The 17173-nt window shown below is 47.2% G+C and overlaps 2 protein-coding genes across 2 annotated transcripts in view; one reads left to right on the top strand and one right to left on the bottom strand.

Annotated features, from left to right (window-relative positions):
- scap (SREBF chaperone) overlaps positions 1–14173 on the top strand; it is a 33687-nt gene extending 19514 nt beyond the window's left edge. The window contains exons 6-23 of the mRNA XM_061982830.2: positions 15–120; positions 293–465; positions 2190–2316; positions 2825–2937; positions 3006–3100; positions 3166–3264; positions 3490–3642; positions 5440–5804; positions 5871–6017; positions 8805–9000; positions 9080–9195; positions 9272–9713; positions 12350–12435; positions 12508–12590; positions 12660–12790; positions 12857–12937; positions 13168–13374; positions 13465–14173. Of these exons, the coding sequence (XP_061838814.1) occupies positions 15–120; positions 293–465; positions 2190–2316; positions 2825–2937; positions 3006–3100; positions 3166–3264; positions 3490–3642; positions 5440–5804; positions 5871–6017; positions 8805–9000; positions 9080–9195; positions 9272–9713; positions 12350–12435; positions 12508–12590; positions 12660–12790; positions 12857–12937; positions 13168–13374; positions 13465–13710 (2966 nt within the window). The 3' untranslated portion in view covers positions 13711–14173. The remainder of the gene's footprint in view (positions 1–14; positions 121–292; positions 466–2189; positions 2317–2824; positions 2938–3005; positions 3101–3165; positions 3265–3489; positions 3643–5439; positions 5805–5870; positions 6018–8804; positions 9001–9079; positions 9196–9271; positions 9714–12349; positions 12436–12507; positions 12591–12659; positions 12791–12856; positions 12938–13167; positions 13375–13464) is intronic.
- A 1-nt stretch (position 14174) lies between these two features.
- The window catches only part of ptpn23a (protein tyrosine phosphatase, non-receptor type 23, a), a 32143-nt gene continuing 29144 nt past the window's right edge, over positions 14175–17173 (bottom strand). The window contains exons 20-24 of the mRNA XM_061982829.2: positions 16931–17115; positions 16764–16868; positions 15104–15242; positions 14927–15040; positions 14175–14860 (exon numbers count right to left, since the gene is read on the bottom strand). Coding sequence (XP_061838813.1) covers positions 14339–14860; positions 14927–15040; positions 15104–15242; positions 16764–16868; positions 16931–17115 — 1065 coding nt within the window. The 3' untranslated portion in view covers positions 14175–14338. The remainder of the gene's footprint in view (positions 14861–14926; positions 15041–15103; positions 15243–16763; positions 16869–16930; positions 17116–17173) is intronic.

Genomic DNA, 17173 nt, shown 5'->3' with positions numbered 1-17173 from the left:
TTGATGTGTTCCAGACCTGCTGTTCGGCGTCCCGGGGAAGCACACAGGCGTGAGTCACTACAACAGGAAGAGGGTGGTGACGTACACAATCACCTTGGTGCTGTCCAGCTACCATGCAAGGTGGGTAGGTGGGTGGTGAGGACACCCACAGGCCTCCCATGATGTGTTCTGCTGGTTCTTTTCATCATTATGAGTTCATTAGTATTCAACTCCAGTACTGCATTGTGGGAGTGTTGCAGTGTCACTGCTCTCAGATCAGTCCAAAATGCTTACTCGCTGACTCGCTGTGAAGGTTCCTCGCCAGCCTGCGAGCTCGCCTGAAGCATCTCCACCCGTCCAACAACTGCAGCCTGAAGGACGAGCGCATGGTGCACGTGCACTTCAAGGAGGAGATCGGTGTGGCGGAGCTCATCCCGCTGGTGTCCACGTACATCATCCTCTTCGCCTACATCTACTTCTCCACACGTCAGTACCGCTCCCCCCTCCTCCCTGCAGGAACATTGTACACTCGCGGCCGCACTCTGCTGACCTTCCGCAGGCTGCCAGGACAAACATTAGCACAGCGGACAAAGTGCACCCGTGGAGCCATGTAGCTCGCACCCTGTTTGAACAGGAAGACGGAGAACGCTTCCTGGTATTGAACCAGGCAGATTCCTTTGTTCAGCATGAGCCATGCTAATGCTAACATGCACCAAACTAATGGAGAAGAGACAAGAGCTTCAAACGCTGTCAGCATGATTGATTGTAAATAATTGCTAACAGTAATGAGGACAAGGATTAAAAAAAAAAAAAAAGTGTTGTAATGTATCGGGTATGAAGAATAATTCAACATGGCACCCATTGTTGTGTGACATCACATCGCGATAAACACATAATTGTATAATGTATAATGCGTTCAATAAAATATTCAATTTTTATATTTTTTGGTCGGAAGAAACCAGAAATTACGCAGCAAGATGCGGAAGTGTCGCTGTGCAATGGGAGGGACACGCTAACAGCCAATCACGTAACAGTATCAACTACCTATTTAGTTGCGCCGTTTTTCTGTCTTGCTGTGGATTCTCTTCATGGAGTGAGAGGAGAAACTGTAATATCTTGATATATCAACTCAATAACAGAAACTTGTCTTTAGTTTTGTTGGTTTTAGTGCCGACACTTCTGACGTGTCTGTTTAATGCAGGTCTGGGCAATTATTTTGACTCGGGGGGCCAAATTTTGAGAAAAAAATGTGTATGGGGGCCGGTATACAGTATCTATCTATTTTAGGAACACTAATTCAAAACCTCACAATAATGTCTGATTGAAAGCTAAAAACGTTATGACAGACCCCCTTAAAAAAGAACTGAATGAGACACCCAGAATGTACATGAAAATAAAGAATGTGGGATTTACAATATTAACTGTGAAGGATAAAACACTGAATATTGACAACATATGAATGTCACACCTCCTTTTGATCAAAATATTTTACAATCAAGCAAAACGCAACAAAAATGCAACAAACAGCGAAATATGAACGCGAAGGGTAAAAAAAAAAACCCACCTACAATCTGATACATCACTAAGCTTTAGAACTTTGTTGTAAAAAAACATCACTGCACATCATAATGGCAGCTACAGTTTCCATCTTAAAGATCTATAAAAAATATTTGGGAATGTCCGGCGGGCCAGATTGAAAAGCTTAACGGGCCTCATGTGGCCCCCGGGCCTTAATTTGCCCAGGTCTGGTTTAATGAGTAGCTTCCCAAACAGTTACAATACATTGCAATATTTGAGTGATTCTTTGACGTACCACGGTTTGACAATCTCTGATCTGGAATTAACTTTCACTAGCTCAGAAGCGATGCAGCAGCTCAATATGTCAATATAGCACCATAAACTAGTTAGTGCTCTGTGATCAGTGCACCGCTAAAAATAGTTTGTCTGCGTTAGCGCTTATAATAACAATATCACTAATGCTTGGTTAATATTCATGTCACAACATGTAAATGGAGTATAGTTGGCGCTTTTTCTATGTTTTTAGAAGGCTTTTTGGGCGAAATAGTGTACGGCATTGTTGGCCACCTTGATCTTGCTGTATTTTACGATTTAGAATGCATAAAAAAATAAAAAGGTGTGTGTTCTTGTCTTACATAAGGAATGTGAATGATGGACAGTTTGATATGTGAGCTAAATCCTTTTCCCCGCAGGTAAGATCGACCTGGTGAAGTCCAAGTGGGGTCTGGCTCTGGCCGCCGTGGTCACGGTGCTTAGCTCTCTGCTCATGTCGGTGGGACTGTGTACGCTCTTCGGCCTGACGCCCACGCTCAACGGAGGGTAGGCTGCCCGCCATCTTGAATTCCCAACGTCGTGGCCGCCTCATGTCAGCACAAACACAGCGACAGATATCTGTCACCGTGTTCTCGCACACACGCACTTATCACTCCGCGTTGACCTTCCACTGATTTGTGTTAATGTTTACTCTTGCGCTTGGAGGACAAATTATGTGGGCGGGACTTGGTGTTGAGGCGGAGCTATTTTGATAGTGACACAAGTGTGGGTCCATTCCCCTGGTGGTCGTTAGAACGTGGCCATGATGGTGTGACAGCAGCATCGTTGGCAAACATCTACACTTGTCCGCCATTGGCTGAAGCACTAGTGGTGTCACAGCTGATGATGATCGTGTGTATGACGTATCGACACAAAGATCTTATCTTGAATCTCCATCAGAAGATAACCATGACTATAAAAATCATAAAATAATCGCTGACAGGGTGCCATTGTTAGGATTTGTTCATACTATTAAAGACCAATGGACTTTAGTTTGTGTTTTTCTTCTCTGCAGGGAGATCTTTCCATATCTGGTGGTGGTGATCGGCCTGGAGAATGTCTTGGTCCTCACCAAGTCTGTGGTGTCCACGCCTGTGGACCTGGAGGTCAAACTGCGCATCGCTCAGGGTGAGACGTGGCGGCGACGGGCGAGTCTCGGAGGGAGCGCGCTTTGACTCTGGTGCCTCTCTCTGCAGGCCTGAGCAACGAGAGCTGGTTCATCATGAAGAACATGGCCACCGAGCTGGGCATCATTCTCATCGGATACTTCACGCTGGTGCCGGCGATCCAGGTGTGCACACAAAAGCTTCACCTGGACCTCACAGTTCTCATGCTGACCAACACTGGTTCTTGCAGGAGTTCTGTCTGTTTGCTGTCGTGGGTCTGGTGTCCGACTTCTTCCTGCAGATGTTCTTCTTCACCACAGTGCTCTCCATAGACATTCGCCGCATGGAGGTACACACACACACACACACACACACTTGAATACTGCAACAAACATTTTTGGTGAAATTAAACACAATAATGAATCATTGATTATTAATGATTTAAAATACTGTAGACAATATTTAGTCATTATTTTATTATTTATTAATGCACTCCTCTTCTTGTTGAATGTAAGAGCATGTCTGCCTCTCTGAGCTAGACGAAGTTCTAAACAAATGCTCTTCAACTCTCCAGCTGGTTGACCTGCACAGACACATGGCTCCGCCCATACAGGAAGTGCGCCGTCCCCCACGGCCCTCCCCTCATACCATCAACCTGCGACCGCCCAAGAGATTGCGACTTGTCTACTTCCTGGCCCGCAAACGCCTGGCTCAGCGCATCATCATGGTGAGGGGAACACCACCACGTAGTACACCTAGGACATGGACCACCTAGTACCACCTAGCACATTGAACACCTCGTACCACCTGGCACATGGACCACATAGTACCACCTGGCACATGGTACCACCTAGTACATGGACCACATGGTACCACCTAGTACATGGACCACATGGTACCACCTAGCACATGGACCACATAGTACCACCTGGCACATGGACCACATAGTACATGTACCACATGGTACCACCTAGTACATGGACCACATAGTACCACCTGGCACATGGACCACATAGTACATGGACCACATAGTACCACACTGTACCACCTGGCACATGGGCCGCATAGTACCACCTGGCACATGGACCACATTGTACATGGACCACATGGTACCACCTAGTTCATGGACCACATGGTACCACCTAGCACATGGACCACACAGTACATGGACTACCTAGTACATGGACCACATAGTACCACCTGGCACATAAACCACATAGTACATAGACCACATAGTACCACATTGTACCACCTGGCACATGGACCACATTGTACATGGACCACATAATACCACATAGTTCATGGACCACATGGTACCACCTAGTACATGGACCACATGGTACCACCTAGCACATGGACCACACAGTACATGGACCACCTATTACATGGACCACATAGTACCACCTAGCACATGGACCACATAGTACCACCTAGGACATGGAACACACAGTACATGGACCACATAGTACCACCTAGGACATGCACCACATAGTACCACCTAGTACATGGAACACCTAGTACCACCTAGTACATGAAACACATAGTACAAACTAGTACATGGATCACATGGACCACATAGTACCATATAGTAATAGACCACCTACTACCACCTAGTACACGGACTACCTATTAGCACCTACCTAGTTCATGTACCACATAGTACCACCTAGTACACGGACCACCTAGTACACGGGACACCTAGTAGCAGCTACCTAGTTCATGTACCACATAGTACCACCTAGTACACGGACCACATAGGACACGGACCACACAGTACCACCTGGTACATGGACCACAAAGCACACCTAGTACAACCAAGTACGGGGACCACCTAGTACACCAAGTACATGGACCACCTAGTACAACCAAGTACGTGGACCACCAAGTACGACAAAGTATGTGGACCACCAAGTACAACAAGATACGTTGACCACCTAGTATACTTAGTCTGTGGGCCACCTTGCACAACCTACTACATGCACCACCTAATACCGCCTAGTACATTGTCCACCTAGTATCACATGGTTCACCTCAGACTACATGGTTCACCTAGGACCAGATAGACCACCTTGTACAACTTAGTACAGTATATGTTCCACCTAGTACCACCTAAGTACATGGTCCACCTAATACATGGAGCACCTAATTTAAAACTCGTACATGGTCCACCTAGTACAGGGGTAACGAACCTGTGGTTCAGGTGCCAGATGTGGATCTTTAGATGACTGCATCTGTCTTCCAGATAAATGTTAACGCTTTAAAACATTTTCATGCATTTTTATCCATCTATTCTCTACCGATTGAGTTCATGGTCCACCTAGCACATGGACTACGTAGTATATGGACCACATGGTACAATCTAGTACATGGACCATCTAGCACAAACTAGAACATTGACCACCTAGTACACAGCCTATGTAGTACATTGTGAACTTAGTATAACCTAGTACACAGTTCAGTTCCAGTGCGATTGAAGACACATTTAGGTCCAGGTGTCATGGTCTTATCTGTGGTTGGTTTTCAGGTCAGTACTGTGATCTGGATCGGTATTCTTGTCTACACCGACCCAGCTGGACTGCGCATCTACCTGGCTGCACAGGTGTCAGATCAAAGCCCTCTCGGGGACCCCGGGGGCGGAGGCATGAGCCCCCACCTGGAGGTGGCCCCCGTCTTCCGTGGAGGAGATCCGACCAGCACTCTGACTGAGCGTTGGGCGCCGGACCCCACGCCCATACCCGACAACCCCCCACAGGGACAGTCCGTCCCGCATCCGCCGCCCGCCGTACCACAGATCACATGGGAGTCTGAGGATGAGGAAGTATGGAGGAAGTTGTCATTCAGACATTGGCCTTCGCTCTTCAGCTACTACAACATCACGCTAGCGAAAAGGTGAGTCACTTCATTAGGTACACTTGGTGTGAGGATGTTGCATCATCGTTCCTGTGCGTGTTTCAGGTACATCAGCATCCTTCCCGTCATTCCCGTCACCCTCCACGTCAGCCCCCAGGAAGCCATAGAGGCAAGGCACCCACAGGACACCCAGCACCCTCTCCCGCCCATTCCGCAGGTCCCGCATCTTCAGACAGACCTGACGCTCTACAAGTCAGTACTGATCCCATGACCACGAACACGCTCGCTCAGCATCTTTTTGCCAACAGAACACATTGCACCATGCCTTGACCCTGTCCCTAGGCACTGAACCACTAACCGGGCCTTGTCTGGGTCCCGCCCTCTTCTGTCTATCTGTGTTGGCCCTGCGATGCGGTGGCGACTTGTCCACGGTTAGGGATCTGGCGAAAAAATGTTTTATTTTGTGGCCAGCCAACACGAAATTTCAAAATCAATTTAAAAAAAATGGGGCGGCATAGCTCAGTTGGTAGAGTAGCCGTGCCAGCAACTTGAGGGTTCCAGGTTCGATCCCCGCTTCCGCCATCCTAGTCACTGCCGTTGTGTCCTTGGGCAAGACACTTTACCCACCTGCTCCCAGTGCCACCCACACTGGTTTAAATTAGGGTTGCAACAACTAATCGATTAAATCGATTAAAATCTATTATAAAAATAGTTGCCGATTAATTTAGTCGTCGATTCGTTGGATCTATGCTATGCGCATAGATTCATTTATTTTTTTAAATAAACCTTTATTTATAAACTGCAACATTTACAAACAGCTGAGAAACAATAATCAAAATAAGTATGGTGCCAGTATGCTGTTTTTCTTTCAATAAAATACTGGAAAGGATAGAAATGTAGTTTGTCTCTTTTATCCGATTATTAATCGAAGTAATAATCGACAGATTAATCGATTATCAAATTAGTTGTTAGTTGCAGCCCTAGTTTAAATGTAACTTAGATATCGGGTTTCACTATGTAAAGCGCTTTGAGTCACTAGAGAAAAGCGCTATATAAATATATATATATATATATATATAAAATTTACTCTCTAGCGCCCCCTTGAAAACAATTATAAAAATAAGCCCATGCCACAAGTTTCACGAATCGTCACGAAAATTGCTGGCGATGTCTGTCATGGCAAGACGCACATAAAAGTCTCAAGAACCCATATTTGAAAACAAACAGGAAGTTGGCCATCTTGGTTTCTGTGGGCCATTTTTAGGTAAAAAAAAACAACTGGTGTGGTACTTTAACAAACTCCTTCAAGGGACTTTGAACAAATGAATCGCGGTTAAAATGACAGATACTAGCGAAGGAGTTTTGCCTACACCATAGGATGTTGGCGTGGCGTGGCACCAAACTTCGATCTGATGATTCGCCACAAAACTTTCAACATTTATAACTTGGCTCCACAAATTCAGATCTTTGTCATAATTGGTAGACATGATGACAAAGACACCCTAAAAATGCTGGATGCGTCAGTATCTTTTGTTATCTATTTGTGGGGGGTGGAACCAAGCGGCGAAACCGGCCCCTTGCCATTAACCATCTAACCGTCATGAGTTCACTTTAGATCAGGGGTGTCAAACTCATTTTAGCTCAGGGGCCGCATGGAAGAAAATCTATTCCCAAGTGGGCCGGAATGGTAAAAATCATGGCATGATAACTTAAAAATAAAGACAACTCCAGGTTGTTTACTTTGTTTTACTTTGGCCAAAAATAGAACAAGCGCATTATGAAAACGTACAAATCACAAATACTCCTCTGGACAAAACACTTCAAGTTTGGTGAAAATTCTGAGGAATTTGGTGCAGTTTCAAAAACACAATGAAGGACACAATGAGCTTAGACTTTCTACAAAGCCGGGATTAAACTTTAAATCGCAGTCTTTCTGGGATTGAACAAAAAACACAACATGTAAACTTTTCGAGGTATCAAACACCTCCCTTGTCATGTCCACGTATCAATCCAGTGCTAACTCAACAAACCGTAAGAAACGGAAGTAAAAACTATTCAAAAGGGTTACATTTTCTCGTTTTTGCCAGAGACATTATGGGGGAGTAAGGGTGCCAAATAACGATGTGTTCGTAGCAGAAGACTTAGGTTTAAAGTTCCATTTGGGTCGAGGGAGAGGAGCCGCAGCCACGCTTTACTTTGTACCTCTTGGTAGTCCTAACAGAATTGCTATTGTGACATCCAGTGGACACATTTAGAACAGCAGTTTCTTTCATAAAAAAAAAATGCAGCTTATTTTAATACTTGGCAAACTCATCACGCGGGCAGGATAAAACCTGTTCAGGCCCGCGGGCCGTACGTTTGACACCCCTGCTTTAGATGATCTGATCTCCTAAACTGACATGAGGTTGGGATCTGATCAGGACTAAACATTACTATCGACACTAAGGGCGCCCCCTTGTGGTGGGAAATTATAACAGTGGTAACTTCCTCCCGCATGCTTTGATCTTCCTGAAATGTTTGGTGGTGGGCCATGCTTGATTCATAAGCGGCCCCGTACCATAGAAACTATGGTACTTGGACAAAAATGTTGCAGCACAAACGAATGGGACAAGTTTGGGGTGATTTTGACAAGGTTCATAAAATGTTAATACATAAAAACTAATAGCAACAAAAGATTTGCAGCACAAACAAATGAGTGTTATTCTAATATAGACCATGATAAGTGGGGCAACTTTACACAGGTTTGCTTGAGCTTTGATCCTCCCCACCCCCAGGCCTTGACCTCCTCTTTGGGCCTTGACCCCCTTCCTGGTCCCTGACTAGGAAGTCCCTCCCCAGGCCTTGGCCCAGTTGTTTTTTGTTTTTTTACGAGGGTTTAAAGTTCAAGATGCGGAAGTTTTCTTTCCAACCACAGCTACTAAAAGCGTGTTGCCATGACGACAGTTGACGTGACAGGGGCGGGGTTACGGCGTCATGGCGGCCGTTTAGTTGGTTGCACGGTGTTTGCTGGTGTCAAAGGTCCTTGTTGGAACGTTCCAGGGTGGCGGCTCTGGGTCTGGCGGCTGGCGTCCTGCTGGTTCTGCTGCTCCTCTGTCTTTACCGGATCCTCTGTCCTCGAAACTACGGGCAGATGGAACGGCGCCGCCGCCGCCAAGGGGAGCTGCCCTGCGACGGCTACGGTTACTCGGCGCCCATCAGCGAGATCTCGCCGCTTCTGCTGAGCGGCCACATGATGGTGGGGAAGATCCCGTCTTGTTTGTGACCGGCCGGATCAAACCTTCAGATTTGACCTTTACCCCCCCACCCTTTCGCAGGACATCGAGTGTCTGGCGAGTGACGGGATGCGACTTGCGAGCTGCTGCCTGGCGGGACAGATCCGTGTGTGGGATGCCCTGACGGGGGACTGCCTGACTGTTATCCCCAAGCCGGGGTGAGACTGACCTCCTGCGGGACGCCTCCTTGAACCGCAGCTTATGTGTGTGTGTGTGTGTGTGTGTCTCACTAAGGAGCATCTCCTGGGGGGAAGCGCCCGTGGCAGCCACCCACTCGGACCATTCAAGCATTGAAGGTTCTGACCCCTCCGAGGACGAGGTGAACTCATTACGGTATCGCCCGTCTCGCTTCGAAGGCCAGCCGGACATGACGCCGCTCATCAACTTCAACTTCTCCCCGCCGCCCAGTCCCCGCACCCCGCCGTCTGGCAGGGCGGGCTTCGACTTTGGCCGTCTGGTGGCGCCTCTCCACACGGAGTACATGCTCCCGTCGCCGCTCGCCTACATCGGTCCCTCCTCGCCACACTCCGGCGGCACGCTCCGCAAGCGGGGCGCCTCGGTGCAGGCCGCCGACCCTCCCCCCTCCTATGACATGAGCGCCATGCAAGGCTCCGTGTGGTCCATGGAGCTCAACGGGACTCTGATCGCTGTGGGGAGGAGCAACGGCGTACTGGAGGTGTGTCCTCACCTTTTTGACCTGTGTACAGTGTTCATTTTGTTGACTAAAAAATGTCTTAGTTATCGTCAACGACCCATTTTCCCCGGGCTAAAATAGGACGGTAACGTGATCACATAATAACCGTCATCATTTTGGTCACAGTAACTGCGGTATGAAATTCTCATATCGTTTCATCCGAATTCTGTATTGTTACACACGTCATTCCAATATGTCTTCTACACCTGAAAGATAGGTAGACAACAAGACACTAAGGGTGTAACGGTACGTGTATTTGTATTGAACCGTTTCGGTACGGGGGTTCCGGTTCGGTTCGGAGGTGTACCGAACGAGTTTCCACACGAACATATTAAGTAGCGTAACGCACGTTGTGTAAACAATGCACACCGAAGCACAACACACGGCATGCTCGCAGGTAACGGGCTAGGATAGATTGACCTTGTCTTTTTTTGCGGAGCTGTCAGGGCGGAGTTTCTTAAATGCCTCAAATATCCGGCATTTTGAGTTATGGTTGCGTGTATTAACAATGTACGTTCAGGGTTAAGAAGGGGTTAAAAACAAAACAAATTGTGCGTGCAGCAGCATTGGTGAGGGAGGGGCAGAGACAGAGAGAGCGAGAGAGTTATGATAAACGCGCATACGTCGCCAGGCTCTGCTTTTTATCCATAGATTTATCAGATTACATTTTTTATTATCTATAGCAGGGATGTCAAAAGTGTGCCCCGGAGGCCATTTGCGGCCCACGGCTAATGTTTTAAAGGCCCACGGCACATTCTAAAAAATACTATTAAAATAAAGAAAAACATAACAAAAGTGTAATAAAAAAGCTTAAAGGTTAAATGTCATTTATAAAAAGTTGCAATGTTGACTAATAAAACAAAGCTGTTTTTTTTTTCATTGCTCAAAACATAATATTGAATCAAAATCAATGTTATTATGAATTATTGACCTATCCAAGGTTCCCATTACTTCACATCAAATATTCCACTTAGAAAAATATTTTTGGTGGAAGATTTTGCAAATTTGGTAAGTAAATAACCCAAAAAAGTATATTTTGTTGTTTTCTTACTGTACCGAAAATGAACCGAACCATGACCTCTAAACCGAGGTACGTACCGAACCGACATTTTTGTGTAGCGTTACACCCCTACAAGACACCCTGTGGTTTCATGTTCTCTGGTAAAAATACGACCAAGTTGAAGCGTCTTTTGCAGGCTAACTAACCATCGGGATATCTGCACAACCGTGAGGAGGCCTAAACTAATATTCCCACATGACTCATACTGTACTGAATCACTGTTACTATTAAAGACAGTAAAGCAGGAGCAAGACTGCTTACTCTACCACTACTTTTGTTGTATGCACAGGTGAGCTTATCTAGAATAAAACTGGTTAGTTTTTCTTCATGTGACCGTTTTAGTTAGTTTAGTCAACATTTGGAGAAAAAAACGCACATTTTTAAAAACTGTACTTAAATACTAACGGAGTGCAGGTCTTTAGTTTTAATGAGATGCTCTGTAATAATATTTTAATAAAAGTGCTTTCAAGACAACATCAAAGATGCGTTGTCCGCTATACTTTATTTTTACGTCGACTAAATTTTACTGTAATTTTAGGGATTTCGTCGATTAAAACTAAATCAATTTAGATGACTAAAATATAACTAAAACTAAAATACATTTTTGTCAGAAAACTAACTTAAACTAAATAGAAAAACAGCTTTCAACATTAACACTGCCTGCGTGTTATCACCTTTTGACCTGCGTGTCCTCACCTTTTGACCTGCGTGTCCTCACCTTTTGACCTGCGTGTCCTCACCTTTTGACCTGCCTTTCCTCACCTTTTGACCTGCCTTTCCTCACCTTTTGACCTGCCTTTCCTCACCTTTTGACCTGCCTTTCCTCATCTTTTGACCTGCGTGTCCTCACCTTTTGACCTGCGTGTCCTCACCTTTTGACCTGCCTTTCCTCACCTTTTGACCTGCGTGTCCTCACCTTTTGACCTTTGTGTCCTCACCTTTTGACCTGCCTTTCCTCACCTTTTGACCTGCCTTTCCTCACCTTTTGACCTGCGTGTCCTCACCTTTTGACCTGCCTTTCCTCACCTTTTGACCTGCGTGTCCTCACCTTTTGACCTGCCTTTCCTCATCTTTTGACCTGCGTGTCCTCACCTTTTGACCTGCCTTTCCTCAACTTTTGACCTGCGTGTCCTCACCTTTTGACCTGCCTGTTCTCACCTTCCAATCTGCACGTCCTCATTTTCTTTACTTCTGACCGCCGTGTTCTCACCTTTTGACCTTTGACCTATGTGTCCTCCTCTTTTGACTTGCGTGTCCTCACTGACCTTTGGACTTGTCCTAACCTTTTGACATTTGACCGGAGTGTCCTCACCTTTTGACCTGCATGTTCTCAATTTTTGACGTTAGATCTGTGTCTACCGTTTGACCTGTGTCCTCACCTTTTTCCTGCGTGTCATCACCCTTTGAGCTTTTGACCTGCGTGTCCTCACTTTTTGACCTTTTGACCTGCGCTTCCTCACCTTTTGACCTGTGCATTCTCACCTTCCAATCTGCGCGTCCTCATTTTTTTGACCTTTGACCTGCATGTCCTCACCTTTGACCTGTCATGTGCTTCCAGCTGTGGGACGCCGCGCAAGGATGTGTGTACTGCACAAACGACTGCAGCGCCTCTGGAATCACAGCTCTCATCTTCCTGGACAACAGGTGGACAAGTCACGTTCAAATCAGGGTCACATGACGTACAGGTCAGCTGAGGGTCATTTTGTTGTCGCGCAGAATCGTGGTCGCGCGTCTTAACGGCTCGTTGGATTTCTTCAGCGTGGACGTCAACAGTCCTCTGGTCGTAATTCAGCTCCAAGGTGAGACGCCGCCGGCGCGCTGGCCGAGCGCCTTCGCCACCTGCCTCTAAACGGCGACCTTGTTTTTAGGCGCTGGCGGCAAGGACTCCATCAGCTGCACGCTGACGCGCTCGGTGCAGTGCGCTCACCAGAAGCCCATCACGGTGCTGCGAGCCGCTGCCGGCAGGGTGGTCACCGGCAGCCACGATCACACCATCAGGGTGCGAGCAGCACATGACACCCGGGTAGAAATTGTCCGACGCTCCGACTCATGTCTGTTTTGTCAGGTGTACCGTCTGGAGGACTCGTGCTGCCTCTTCACGCTGCAAGGTCACTCGGGGGGGATCACCGCCATTTACATCGACCAGGTAGTTCATTTCCTGTTTTGTGACCAATGAAGCACATGGATGTAATTTTTTATTTTTTTAAATATATACAGTCGTGGTCAAAAGTTTACATACACTTGTAAAGAACATAATGTCATAGCTGTCTTGAGTTTCCAATCATTTCTACGACTCTCATTTTGTTGTGATAGAGTGATTGGAGCACATACATAATGGCGGTTCCACTGTAAGGCGGTTTTATCCTCTTCATTCAGACCATGGTCCTTGCGAGCGGCGGCCAGGACGGCGCCATCTGCCTGTGGGACGTCCTGACGGGCAACCGCGTCAGCCACGTTTACGGGCACCGCGGCGACGTAACCTCGCTGGTGTGCACCACCAAGTGCGTCATTAGCTCGGGACTGGACGACCTGATCTGTATCTGGAACCGCAAGAAGGGAGTCAAAATGTACTCCATCCAGCAGGTCGGTGCAGACGTCATCTTTGCGGTTGCAGGACACATTGGTGTCCAGCAGAGGGCGCCACTGCAGTCATTTTGTGTGTGTGTGGAGCAGGAAGCGGGCTGCGGCGCCAGTCTGGGTCTCATCTCAGAGTCTCTCCTTGTGACGGGCGGCTTGGGCTGCGTCTCCTTCTGGGACCTCAACTACGGCGACCTCATCCAGACGGTGTACTTGGGTCCGAGCAGCGACGGGCAGGGCGTGCGGCAGCTGCTGGTGCTCAACAACGCCGCCATCGTGTGCGACTTCGGCAGCGAGCTGAGTTTGGTCTACGTGCCCTCGGTGCTGGAGACAATGGACTGAGGAGGCGGAGCAGGTTCGATTGACTATGGACTCTTCTTACCTTTCAGTTCCTGCTGCATCTCATGTGACCTGCTGCCTTCCGCGACACACACACATGCGTTTCTTTTTATGTATAGATGGATTATTTATTAGCGGTACTTTAGCTCTGAAAAATTATTTTGGCGGGGGCATGAAGTGCTTGCGCTGGGGAACATTCCTTTTTACCCCGCACCCCTGTGAGGTTACTGATACTGTTGACGGGACCCAGGTGCACATGACCTCTGTGCATATCATGTTTACATGGACTAAGTTTTTTAACGTTTTGGACCAAGCAAGCAAACTTCTGGAGGGGGAGGGGCCGACTCACATTTAGACAGGAAACCCCGCCCCCTCCTCCCTTGACTGGTGGCGTGGATTTAACTTATTGACTTTTGTAACAGAACTTTGTACTAATATTTTCAATAAAGATGCTTTTATAGGACAACTTAGTGTCGACGTACTTTATTCAATCATTAGTAAACTTCTAAAACGCTTACACAAACTCATTGCTGATTGGTTGTCTTACAACAAGCTCCGCCCAGCGCCGCCGTGTTTAAAAGCATCACTTGGCTGTGCAGTGCATGCTGGGATTGTTCTACGGCTCAAAAGTTTACTTGTTGAGACTCCACAGGGGGTCTAGACCGCTGAGGGGGTCTGTGCTTTCGCCCCCCCGGGTCCCGTGGAGACCCTGACCCTCCGCCGGCTGCAGGAAGCTCTGCTTGGTGACGCGTTGCTTTCCCTGCCCGCCGCCCTCCATGGAGAAGGCTTCAGGCGCCAGCGAGGCCAGCAGTTCCAACGACGAAGGAGCGGCGGGCGGTGGTTCAGGCGGAGTCTCCGGGGGCATGAGGGGCGAGGACGCAACATCCAGGCCGTTGGGCGGCGGCGGGGACTGTGCTAGGGGGGAACTAAACGAGGCGGTGGGTTCCAAATGTTCCTGGGGGGCTTCGTCCGGCGAGTCGAGGGAGGGTGAGACGCACACAAGCTCCTCCTCCAGGCCGGAACAGGTCCCGCCCTCCGTGGGCTGGGTGCTGGGGGGCCGCACGCTGAGCTTGGCGATGGTGGCCTGGATGGAGCTGATGGGCATGTCGGCCCCCAGGACCAGATCCTGCTGGGACTCCTGGCGCGAGTACGACTGCAGAGACAAGAAGAGCGGACGTCAAGGGGGGACTGTACCGTGGGGCCGGGGTGGGCATGTCACCTTCGACGCGGCCGAGCTGGCGGTCCTGCTACCGGTTGCTACGGAGACGCCGTGTCGCAGCAGGACCTGCTCAGAGTGCTTCAACACGGCCTCGTAGCAGAACTTGAGGTGCAGCTGAAGACGACACACTTTTGTTATTCAACTTGAGTGACGGCCATGACGCCCTTGACCTCTCACCTTCTCGTGCAGCATGTTCTTCCTCTGCTGCCTCATCTTCTTCACCAGCACACGAAGGTCCGCGATCCCGTTCCCGGCCTCCAGCTCCTGCAGCGCCGCGTACAGCAGACAGAAGGCGCCGGTGCGTCCGACACCTGAGCTGGAAGGGAGAGCGAGAAGGGGGCGTGGCCTGATTAATGACTTTCACCAAGGTATTTGTCACTTCCTGTCTACATTTCAGAATTCAACATGGACTTTTTAGTCTTGGTGTCTCGATCACATATTGGTGCGATATCAGCAGAAACAAATAGAGATTTCGACAGATGCCGATAAATGCTTTAAAATGTAATATTGGAAATATATCGTTTTTTTTTTTTATGGTATCGTTTATTGTTTTTGTTTTTTAAATTAAATCAACATAAAAAAAACACAAGATACACTTACAATTAGTGCACCAACCCAAAAAACCTTCCTCCCCTCATTCACACAAAAGGGTTGTTTCTTTCGGTTATTAATATTCTGGTTCCTACATTATATATCAATATATATCAATACAGTCTGCAAGGGATACAGTCCGTAAGCACACATGATTGTGCGTGCTGCTGGTCCACTAATAGTACTAACCTTTAACAGTTAAATTTACTCATTTTCATTAATTACCGTATTTTTCGGAGTATAAGTCGCACCTGCCGAAAATGCATAATAAAGAAGGAAAAAAACATATATAAGTCCGAAAAATATGGTACTAGTTTCTATGTAACTGTTTTTTTATTCAAGAAAATGTTTTTAATTCATTTATCTTATTTTATTTAATAAATTTTTTAAAAAGGACCTGATCTTCACCATACCTGGTTGTCCAAATTAGGAATAATAATGTGTTAATTCCACGACTGTATATATCGGTATCGGTAATTAAGAGTTGGACAATATCAGAATATTGGATATCGGCAAAAAAGCCATTATCGGACATCCCTAGAAACAAATGATATAGTAATTTTTCCCATCATGCTTTGTAATAGATTAAATTGGTTCAATTTTGATTTTTTTATGGTGCTTTGACGGTTATTATAATGTTTACAAAGCCCACTGAGCAGGTTGTGTTATGTCTGACTTTTTTTTTTGCACCATGACTGGGGAAGGTTGTTTGCATTGGGTCATATATATAAATGCTGCGCGTACAATCATTCAAAGCATACTTAAAGGTTAATGACCTGAAATACCCCCAAAGTTGCAGCACTTGGCCCACAGGCCATAATTTGTACACCCTTCTGCTAGGCTATAGGCTACTAGTAGATAGCAGCTACACAACAGCTGAGCACAAAAGCTAGGCATATGTAATTGAATAATATTGCCTTTTAAAACAGCACATTTGTCAACAAACAAGTATCAAATAATTATAGTTGCATATTAGTTACACATACTTAGTCTCCGAGGCAGCAGCGTATTAGAAAGTATCCAGTAACAAACGTGTCCGTGTCATCTTTTTCATTGTGACCACTAGGTGTCGCCAAATTCCCACTTCAACTTAAAGACAGCATAAGTCCATTCCAGGTGGACAATAATAAATAGGTTAGTGATTTTCAATAGGAGTCCGGCTGATATTGTATCACATCGGTATTGTATCGGGACACCCCTAAAACTCCGGCTGATGAACACGAGATGGTCTGTGACGACCTCTCACCTGCAGTGGACCACCACGGGAGTGTGTAAGGGTCTCTGGTGCAGGTAGTGTCCATGGACCTCCTGGATGAAGTTCAGCAGGTGGCTCTTGCTCTCGGGAAGCCCCCTGGTGGCGACAGGTTGAAAGAACAAAGAACGGACGGACTGACAGGAAGTGTGTGCTCTTACAGCTCTGGCCAGGAAGTGAACTGCAGGTGGACAACGGTGCGCTTGAGGCTCTGGTCGCGGTACTGCAGGCTGATCATGCGCTCCACGTGTGTGGGTGTGGTCTTCTGCGTGGTCAGGCTGAGCGTGATGGGACCCTGAGACAACTGCTGGCCGCGCTCTGTCGGGAAGTAGTGCAGAACTTTCCCCTGAAAGTTGGAGGAAGGGTTCAAATTTGGGGGAACAAAACAAGCGCGATCGGGATCA

Source organism: Nerophis lumbriciformis, linkage group LG21, assembly GCF_033978685.3.
Source record: "Nerophis lumbriciformis linkage group LG21, RoL_Nlum_v2.1, whole genome shotgun sequence".
Taxonomy (NCBI): Eukaryota; Metazoa; Chordata; class Actinopteri; order Syngnathiformes; family Syngnathidae; genus Nerophis; species Nerophis lumbriciformis.
This window is presented reverse-complemented; position numbering and strand designations above follow the sequence as displayed.